At 28.4% G+C, this 11,191-nt stretch overlaps 1 protein-coding gene across 1 annotated transcript; it reads left to right on the top strand.

Moving 5' to 3' along the window:
- Positions 1-3,455: 3,455 nt before the first annotated feature.
- LOC109818313 (uncharacterized) lies at positions 3,456-5,052 on the top strand. The gene is made up of 4 exons (XM_020383755.3): positions 3,456-3,819; positions 4,060-4,130; positions 4,250-4,306; positions 4,539-5,052. The coding sequence occupies exons 1-4, from the start codon at positions 3,627-3,629 to the stop codon at positions 4,737-4,739; spliced, it is 522 nt and encodes a 173-aa protein (XP_020239344.1). The 5' UTR covers positions 3,456-3,626; the 3' UTR covers positions 4,740-5,052.
- The last annotated feature ends 6,139 nt before the right edge of the window (positions 5,053-11,191 follow it).

The raw sequence follows: 11,191 nt of genomic DNA, 5'->3' as shown, positions 1-11,191 counted from the left end.
ACTAAAATTGTGTAACTATGATAATAAATGAAAAAAAAATGCTTTTAGGCATATATATATATATATATATATATATGACAATGGAAGTGTAGCTTGATAATTTTATTTTTAGCCCATGTAGAAGGGAGCCTACTCTTCTAGTTCTATCCACCACCACCCATCCAACTAATGGTCAAAATGAAATTCATCTAATCAATATATACACGTTTTATTAACACATGAAATATTCATCATGATAAGGTCACAATCACACTAGATAGTAGGTCATTTACATGTCACTAGAAGAAAAAAAAAAAAAAAAGTGCTACAAAGTGAGCACCATTGAAAACTAAGTGCACCATATCCATTGAAGGATAATGAAGATCCTTCAATGCACTTTCCAACTTCAAGACCCATTCTCTGCCAATTCAGTATCCATTTTGAAGGAAATGCTGAGTGCTCTTACACAATGAATGAAGCAAAATGCTGCACAAAAACAACAACCTAAGAGTCACACATGTAATGTTTTTCCATATATAATACTACTTACAAGTTACAACTACCACGATGCTCATAATTGTGGTTGTGTTAACTCTGTTTACAAACAGTTTTTTTCCCTTTTTTAATAATTGCAATGCAACCATATTAGCAATTGCATGCAGTTGTAATTTGAAATTCTATTCTATTATGACAACTTTAACTATGAAGGAAGCTACCATATAGGTTTCTACATACGGTGTAGATTACAAAAACAACGTTCAAATGACGGAAGATTAAATGCATTCTAAAAGTGCAGTTTGAAAACGATTATTTTTTAAAAAGTTAGTATTATTTATTTTAAAAAACTCACTTTAAAAATAAGAAAAAATGAATAATAATTATTTTTTAAATAAATCGAATGAAATACATACAGTGTATTTAGTGTTTGATATTACCAATTGATTCTGAATTCCTTAAAAATGTGAACCAATAAGGCTTTTCGATTCCTCACTATTCTATTTTGGGCCCAAACATACGCATTGTTGCACTACCCAACTTCAAAAGCCCAATATCTCGTTCGCCTTTGCACGTTCATGAAAATATCATCCCAACATGGAAAAGAAAAGTAGCATCCCCAACAGGGACATGATATTGGATTATTGGTCCCCAACCTATTACCACTTTTTTTTGGTGTAGTGGTCCCACCTAACACACTACAAGAAAAAGATAGCAAGAACAATTACTTTTGCACGAATATATTTGATTAATTTGTTTATGTCACTAATTTATTTGAGGATTTTGCAATTTTACAATTTCGCTCATGATTTTTGAAGGAAATTAATTATTATTGGATACTTTAAAAAAGTAAAAAATTACAGTTAAATTCTTCAACTTATAAATCAGTTTTATTTGAGCATCCAAATATTTTTTTAAAATTTTAATTAATAACCTATTAGGAAATTTTGAAAAAATTTAGAAACCAAGTTGCTAATTTGTAGCCAGCTCAGTGTTTATACTATTTAAAAATTTCCAATTATTAGGTTCTATACTTAACGGAAATGTAATTAGAAACCTGATTAAAAATAACTTATAAGTTCATAGACCTAATTAAATTTTTTAAAAATATATAAAGACTTGTTTAAGAATATGTATATAGTTAACGAATCACAAAAAACAATACGACAATTAAATAAAAATATAAGACATAATTGTACATTTTTTCCATCATGTATTTACAATTTTATAAATTTTGTCACCCATTGTCACTAGATCTTCAAAAAAAAAAATTGCACATTTTTACCACCATGTCTGTTGACTGTTTTTCACTGAAATGTGTACTAATGTAAATTGACGACAATGCATTTTAATGATGTTGCGATAATATACATGACAATAAATTGCATTTTTTTTGTTTCCTTAATTTCAAAATTTCATATATTTTACCACTCAAATTCATTTTTGCACATTTGTTCTTGAAATTTGTTACCACATTTCCCTCGATTTTTAAAGTTTCGTGTGTCTTGTTCGTTACAATGTAATAAAGTATTTAGCATTTAGAAAGAAAAAAAAAAGTACTTATTTACAGGAATTAAAATTTCATAATGTGCAATTAAGCTAAAATATAATATAAATAACTAGGATTAGCCTAATAGTTGAATATGGAGAAGTTGGGGTAGTTAGAATTATGAAAATCTAGATTCAATTTCCATTATCATCATCTTTGTAATATTTTCTATTTTAAAAAAAAATGCTAAAATATAATATTAAACCAAACAAATCACACACAATTTTCTTTTTTTTTAGTGAAGGTAAGATAATATTAGTTGCTTACATAAGAAAAATTAGAGTTTTGACTGAAAAGTTAAAAGACAATGACACTCAAATGATATAATATTATTATAGCATTAAAAGATATAAATTTAGTGGAATACGGGCTTCCATATTATTCAATGTATCATCCTCCCTTTCTATAACGAATTAAAAAATTTGCTTATTTATATACAATTAATTTAATACATAATTTTATAAAATCACATTAAAAAAATTATCATAAAGTGACATCTATGATATAAAATCTATCACTAAAAGTTATTTTTATATTTAATTATATTTTTATAATTATTATAAAAGTATAAAATATATATTATAGTGACATATAATAAATGTTACTAAATTTCATTTAAAATCAACATTAAAATTATATTATATCTATTAATGACACTTTTTATATGTTATTATATATAATATTTCTTGTAGTAAATAAAAATAATAAACATTAAATTAAAATGTACTCCTTATATTTTATTAATTGGTTGATTTTAATTAAATTAATTCGTAGGTCTTGAACTCTATAGGAATTTTTAAATAGATCCCTATACTTAAAAAAATTTATAATCATGTACTTGAATTTGTAGATTATTTTTAACCGGCCTTTACCACATGTTTGTTGGGATTCTTTAAATAGTTTGGAGACCTACCGGATACTTAAAAAATAAAGCAACATAGTTCTTTAAATATGTTTGGAAACTAATTAAATTAAAAATAACTTTTTATTAAGCAGTGAGTATTTCTCGTTTAATATCCAAGATTTTTAAGACACAAATTATTACTATTCATATCGACTAATGTCGGCATAGATTTTCTTAATTTCAAACGTAAAAAACTAGAAGACGAAGAAAAGTAACCATAAAAAAGTACTACTTCACTCTCTATATAACATAGAAGATTAAAAATAATGTATTGTAGAATTAAGAAAAAGTTTGAGAACGACAACACAGCATGCAAATCGAAAATATCTCATCTAGGCGTCACCCTCACGACCACATGTATATGTTCCATGGAAGGAAATATCTACGTCCCACGCAACCATCACGAACCCAAAAATATCTATTTCTAGCTACAATTTCTTCACGAACATTCCAGGCTCTCCAATCACCATCACACCGCACCACGTATATCCACACACATATATATATTTTCTCACCTTCTAGACCTTTCATTCCCATGACCCCAATGATAAATACCCTCTTCGGCCTCTAAATATTTCCACGTTCTTTGTCAATAGCATAGGGCCAACTGGGTGTGACATTCTATATATGAAGTGAAGGGCAAGGCTTGATTAACCACTTGGTTTTGATGGTTGGTTAGAGTTGAAGTTGATTGTCACAATGGAAGCTCGTGGAGAAGGGTCCATGTCTTACTATAACGTTCTTGGTGTTAGTTCGGATTCTGATGTGGAAGAGATAAAACGTGCTTATAGGAAACTTGCTTTGCAATGGCATCCCGATAGGTGGACAAGAACTCCTTCTTTGTTGGCTGAGGCCAAACGCAAATTCCAGCAAATTCAAGAAGCTTATTCAGGTATGCTTCCACTGCTTGCATTAGTTTGTTTCTTTACTCTTTAAAATCTCATTTTTCACTAATGATATGATTAAAACAAAGTATATATTATACATAGTGAAAGTATATATTTTTTAAACTTTATGTTAGCTTGAGTTCAGTTTTCTTTGTACCAATGTAATGTTGGTTCTAAGAATTGTGTCTTTTGTGATGTTATGTTGAGTTATGCTGCTTAATATTCTTTGCGTTTTGTTGGAGCAGTGTTGTCTGACCATAAGAAAAGGACTATCTATGATGCGGGCTTGTATGATCCTCAAGAGGAAGAGGATGAGGTGAGTATTTCTTTACAATACTCGTCTTTTGTGTTGATTCAATTTTGGTTTTCTTTTATTTATTTGTTTTTCTTTGTGTAACATGGTCTTGAAGGTTTTTTGTGTTTCTTTGCTTTCAGGGCTTTTCTGATTTTGTGGAAGAAATGTTGTCTCTTATGGCTCAAGTGAGGACAGAGGTAGTGCTTCTTAACAAAATCTCTAGTGAAAGAAATTGGATGGTACCAAATCTTATTTAACGCCTAGAGAAAAGAGAGGAAGGCAATTGATGAAATAGTAGGATTTAGAATAAAGTATGATAAAGTAGGATATGATAATTTGATGGAATAGTGGTTGGTGTTAAGGATTTTGATGAAAGTGAAAAAGAATGAACACAGAACACTGACCGTTTTCAACCAAAAAATATTGCAGGGGAAGCATTACGGTTTGGAAGAGTTGCAGGGCATGTTGATGGAAATGGCTAAAGGATTCGAGTGTGAGGTACCCTCTGTGATTGATGAATCTCAGTGTTTTAAGAGAAGTCGTTTTGACACAACCATGATGGAGAATAAAGGGTCACATTTTCAAGTACCTGGTTTTAGCATCTATGAATCGAGGGGTTATTGCAACTAACATTGATATGATTCCATAAAGTTAGAAATCAGCAAAGAACTATTTTTTTTTTTAAGGAGATGACGTGTCCTCATCAAACATGGAAGGAATGATAATATGCAAGCAATTCGGGACAGGATTTTCATAAAATTTTCTGTAGTGTTGAGCAGAAGAATGGTGGTAATGAATTTTGGTATGGTGTTAAATTAGTGAAAATTTTCTGTATTATGTACATATTCCTTCTATGGTATGGTGTTAAATTAGTGTTGAGCACAGAACTTGTAACACTTCGAACATTTTTAACATGCATTATGTACATATTCCTTCTATGCTATGGTGTGGTGTGATAAATTAGTGAAATTTTTCTATGGTGTTAACTAGTGTTAAATTAGTGAAATTGCTATATTTCTTCCATATTTTTTTTTGGTTGTAAATGATATTTTCCGATGGAAAAAAGGAGGAGAATGTAGTGTTTTGTAATTTGAAAACTATTGTTACTTGAGTGAGGAATTTCTTCATGTGTGACTTGATAAGAGGCATTTTTCTTGTGTAATTTAATCGGAAGAGAAAAACATTAAAAATTCGATTTTGTTTCATCAATTAATTTGATTTTTAATATTACGAAAAATACTTTAATTATTGGCTCAGTTAATTATTAGTTAATTTGATTCCAAAATTAATTTTTCAATTAGGAATTGGATTGATTAATTGAATAGTGTGGGATACTAAATTACCTGATAAAATTATACTACTATTGATGACATCTATGCATAATTTTTTTGTTTAAAACATTAGAAATTAAAATTATCACTTTCATCTACATTGAGTCCGTATAACATACAGATGGTATTTCAATTTTTCTTTTGAAAATATATACGTAATTTTTTTTTTGGAAAATATATACGTACGTTATATATGCATGTCATATTTTTATATTTTAAAATTTACATTCTTTTAAAAGATTCATATGTAATATAATCTTTATCTTTTTAAATTCAAATAAGATATATACACATAAATTAAATAAATATATTAAATAAAAATATTTATGTACCAATATTTTTTTATTATAGAAATCTCTCTTTAAACGAAAATAGTTTTAAAAAACTTTCTTTAATAAAAATGTTTGTAGAGATATTTTAAAAGTTTTTTTTAATCTTTTTTTAATCTATATTTTTATTTTATTTTTAAATTAAAATAAAATATTTAAAATAATAATAATTATTATCAACTAAAAATAATTTTATATCATTGTTATTAATTTAAAATATAATTTATGTGTTATAATATAAATTTTAACCATAATTAATATAATAACTCGTCATGATCCCTACACTTAGTAAAATTGTATTAATAAACTAGTGAACTGAAATAATATATTAAGCTAAATAATAGAATATACATATGAGTGAAGTTATAGGTATTTTTGTTAAGAATATAGAACTACACATATACAGTCATCTAAAATAATATTATCATAGTGCCGGTTAAGCATAATAAATAGTTATCCAAGATGGTAACTATAACACTAGAACAAAACTCTCCATTTTGTAGCGGACACCACAACTAGCTCCAATCTAACCTTGACATGCTCCCATACATAGTATGATAATCGCAGTCCATTCACATGAAAACAGAAGGATAAGCTAGAGTTCAATAAGCAATCATACAAGTACAAAATAAAATCTATACTACACATTCATCTAATCAACTCCCAAAAAGACTCCCATCTAAAACAATCATCAATTCGTCAAACATGAAGTCAACACAGAACACTTCATCATACTAGAAATCATGCAATAATAACAACTCATGACAGATATCAATGCATATTAATAATCTAATCGTCACACATACACCTAGGAGATCTCCCTAACAGCAGAACAGTATAAGTGGCATTCTAATCCTACCGAAACTACTTCAACCATCTTCACGCCCAATGCGCCCGCTCAATCACAGCATATCAGGATATAAATCCTCACTCGAGTTTACTCAGATGATGCTACTTACACAATTAGAAGTCTAGTTCCACTGTCAGGTATAGCACAGCTGGATACAGACTTACCACGACCTTGACATGCATTACCAAGTCACTTGTGGAGTTTACACACGGACTATTCGCAAGGAACCACACACCTTCCCCAGTACTTGGTTAAAAGAATAACTTTCAACCTCATACTCTGTCCCAACACTAGCTAAGGACTTAGAGGAGATTTACCCAAACCAGTGGCTTATCCAAGCACCACTCTCACCCAAATGCTAGTGGCCTATCTAAGCACCACTCTCATTTATATTAGTGGCCTATCCAAGCACCACTCTCAAGAGACTCCATGTGAGCTCTTCTAGTTTGAAAATATTTTCCCTCTCCTCAAGTCCTATGCTAGACACATGTTATAAGGAATCACATGCAAAAATGCATCATACATCATACATGGTCAATCCACCATCATGATCAATATCATCCTATTATGAACATATACACATGTCATATCACATTTAAACATTCATATATATCATTACCAATCATACATATGAATCATACACCACCACATATCATATATCATACATACATGATCAAATCTTCAGCTTTAAACATGCATAAGCATCATTTTCAATCCATATACCTAAACATATTCACGCCTGGTGTAGCCAGCTCGCGCCTAGCCTAACACCAATTCGAGAGCTCTAAGCTCTTCCACGCTCGACACATTCAACTCGCACCCGGTGTCATTCAAACAGAGACTCACAAGAGTCTCCATGCCCGTCACATCAACCCTGCGCCTGGCGCCGTCTAGACAGAGACCTCTAGAGCTCTCCATGCCTGACGCACCTACCTTGCGCCCGACGCCATATCAGAAAATGCCATGCAACATCACCATTTGATATCGCGCCCGACGTGGCTCTCTTCACGTCCGATGTGATTCACCTAGAGACTCCCATCTCAGTCGCGCCCGGCGCGACTAACCTCGCACCCGATGTGATTAGAAAATGGCTGCTTCTGATGAATGTACGTCGATGCCAAGAACATGCGCTTGACGCAAATTCAAACAACAACCTCAAAAACTTCAAAAATTCCATCCAAAACCAGAAAATCAGAAAATCCAACCACATGCAATTCATGAAACACAACACATATGCTTCACACAATTCAAAAATAATCTTAGATTCAACATGCATCTAACAGACGCATCAAAATCATCAAAAATCCCATTTTTCTCAAAACCTCAAAAAATGAGAAGTTCTTCAGTCAACCATTGATTCTCAAAACTCATGCACCAATTGAGTTTCTAAACTCACATGCAACTAAATAAACTATATTCTAGTTTCCCTCACCTGAAAATTGGCTCAAAACAACCAAGAAATAAGGAGAAGAAGAAATTCCTCCGAAGCTCAACCCGTGGACTTCAATCCTCCAAAAACAAGTTTCTTAGCTTGAATTCCAAGAAAAGACAGAAGACATTAGTGATCTAGAGAAGAAGAAGAATCAAACAGAGAAATTTGGGAGTCTCTCTAAAACTTCTCTCTATAATTTCTTTGAGAATGAACTTATGAGGCTTTGTTATCAGAGAAAGTCTTATATACTCTTCTATCTAGTATCTACTACACTCTGAAACTCACTTACTACGTCACAATATATATATATATATATATATATATATATATATATATATTAATTATAAAAAATATTTTATTTTTATTATAATTTCAGTTAAGATTTTAAATGAATTTTATTTTTAAATTAAAAAAAGGTTAAAAAAAAGTATTAGTAAATTTTTTTAATAACTTCAATTTTTTTACAATTAGTCTAATTATATGAATTTTTTAATCTATTTCATATATGTATATTACCAACTAAAAAATAATTTTATATCATTGTTATTAATTTAAAATATAATTTATGTCTCTTATTAAATTATTCTAATTATGTAAAAATATTTTTATATCATTGTTAGTAATTTAAAATATAATTTATGTGTCTTAATACAAAGTTTAACCATGATTAATTGTAAACCTAAAGTTAAAAGCGTGATAACTAGTCTATTCCATATATATATAACAAAATATTCTATTTTTATTATAATCTTAGTTAAGATTTTAAATGATTTTATTTTTAATTAAAAAGGATAAAAAAAAACTAAAAAAAGTGTTAGTAAAAAGATTTAATAACTTCAATTTTTAAATGTGACGAAATATAAGTAGTCTATTCCACTTATATATATATATATATATATATATATATATATATATATATATATGTATGTATAGACTCTAATTACTTGATCAAATAATAGTTTTAGATGAAGTTTTAAGTATAGATTTTTTAAAGTTAAATACATTTTTAGATTTTTTTAAAATGAACAAATTTTGATTTTGATCTTTGGTCTTTCAATATTTTTAAGTTTCTGTTTTTAGCTTTTATCATATTTCAACATCTTTTAGAAAATAAAAGTATAATTTATTTAAAAAGAGTTAATGAATATGATAAAGTATTTATTTAATTTAAGTTTATTTTTAAAATAATTATATTTTATATCAAATTCTGAATAACTTTTTGAGAAAAATAGTAATATCCCAAAATACTGAAATTAAAATGGCAAAAATAAATTTCAAAATTTTTAATAAAAAATTAAACACAATAAAATTTTAAAACAAAAAATAAAATAAAATAGCGTGGGTTTGGGGTTTGTTTGGGTTGTGTGGCTCAATCACTTTTCCTCTTCAGTTAAGAAAATGGGCACTGCAGTCTGCAGGAAACTCTATTTTCTTCTGCTTTACGGCTTTATACTTTAGGTGTGGTATCGCCCCTATCCCAAAGAAAGGTGCTTGCCCATGGCTATTATCATTATGATGACGAGGTATGAGTTTAGATCCTATATTTCTTGATGTCCATTTATCGTTGATGATTATAGTTTTAAGTGTAAAAAAAATATCTATACCAAAAACAATATCTATAAAGAATATTCTTCTTTAAAAAAATAGTATAAAAAAACATTAATATTTTTTCATAATGGACATTTAATGCCTTTGATATACTTGAGACTATAGAAAATAGATAAGAAACGGACTGATCCATACCCACGTTCATATACATATGTTTTTGGTGCTTTTAATTTATAAAAATTAACATAGAGTTATAAACTAGAAGCAATAAAGAGAAAGTATGGAGAAAATAACACGAGTGAGAATGAAGAGTTTTTTTATTTATTATTATTTTCAATAATGAGATAGTATATTTATAAGTATAAATGGTTACAAATAAGATAATTGTATTAGGTGAAATATAAATAATAATGATAAACAACTACCATTGTTTAAGAATGAGTCTCATTAAAATTTTACTAGAAAAAATCCTATACGACAAACACCTAATAACGGAAAAAGAGTTCATTATTTTTTAACATGGTATCATCTACGACCTCATTAAAATCTTGTCAAGAAAATTTAGTGAGACAAAATTATGATGAAGGGAAAAAGAATGCACAATGTCTTCTCCTTATGTAGACAATCATCTTTAAGAAGATCAATCTTGTGTATTAGTTGTTCAAAAATTGTACTTGTGAGTAACTTTGTAAAGAGATTTATTAGGTTCTCATATAAGCGAACTTATATCATCACTCTTTTGTAGATCATAAATTAAGAATAACTTAGGGAAAAATATATTTTTATTCCAAATCCTTTAATGTATTCTTCTTTCGACTAAGTAATAAATGCAACTATCTCTCGAATGACTATACACCACACATAAACAAACATTCATTTATGATTTACCATTATGAGGATTTGATAAAAGAAAAAGTCCCCTAAAATAATGAAAAATGTTATTAAGCTTGTTCCAACAATATTTTATGTAAGTGAAGAAATATAGCTTGCAAGCAAATTGATAACAAATTATATATTAAGTGATGTATAACTAACAACATATATTTGTGTTTGTATAATACTAAAATATGGTATTCTAGGATCAAGTAACACTTTATCCTTTTTCTTGAGACTTAAAAGAATTTTATTCACATCTAAAGACCTTACAATCATTGGAGTGCACAACAAATGCTATTTGTCTATATAAATCTTTTAAACACACCTTTGTTATATAAACTTATTGATGCACAAGAAACTCCATAATTTATATATTTAAATTGTAATGATAAGCAGAACTTTGTTCATTCTACATTCTACATCCTTCATCTCAATCTTATTTTTATGAAATTTATAACCTTTTGAATCTCTTCAGGAGTTCAAAAAATGTTTATGTCATTTATACAAATAAAAATCATGATAAACTCAATTCCATATGTTTTCATAAAAATTCATGAAAAAATCATATTATTTTTTATATAATTTTCTTAACCTATATTCATTAAGATGATTATACCACATCATTCATATTATTCTAGTCCACAATGTGACTTACTCAATTTGATTGAATAATCTTTTCAAGAACTTGCACCAATATTTTTAATATATTAAATTAT

The sequence above is a fragment of the Cajanus cajan genome, chromosome 3 (assembly GCF_000230855.2).
Source record: "Cajanus cajan strain Asha chromosome 3, NIPB_CcT2T_4, whole genome shotgun sequence".
Classification (NCBI taxonomy): domain Eukaryota; kingdom Viridiplantae; phylum Streptophyta; class Magnoliopsida; order Fabales; family Fabaceae; genus Cajanus; species Cajanus cajan.
Note: the sequence above shows the minus strand (reverse complement) of the source record. Positions and strands in the feature narration are given on the sequence as shown.

Bases quoted from the DNA above. Each gene is read 5' to 3' on its own strand.
- LOC109818313 (XM_020383755.3), top strand. From the start codon at position 3,627: ATGGAAGCTCGTGGAGAAGGGTCCATGTCTTACTATAACGTTCTTGGT. The intron at 4,131-4,249 runs GTGAGTATTTCT...CTTTGCTTTCAG, and splicing joins CTCAAGAGGAAGAGGATGAG to GGCTTTTCTGATTTTGTGGA. The intron at 4,307-4,538 runs GTAGTGCTTCTT...AAAATATTGCAG, and splicing joins TGGCTCAAGTGAGGACAGAG to GGGAAGCATTACGGTTTGGA.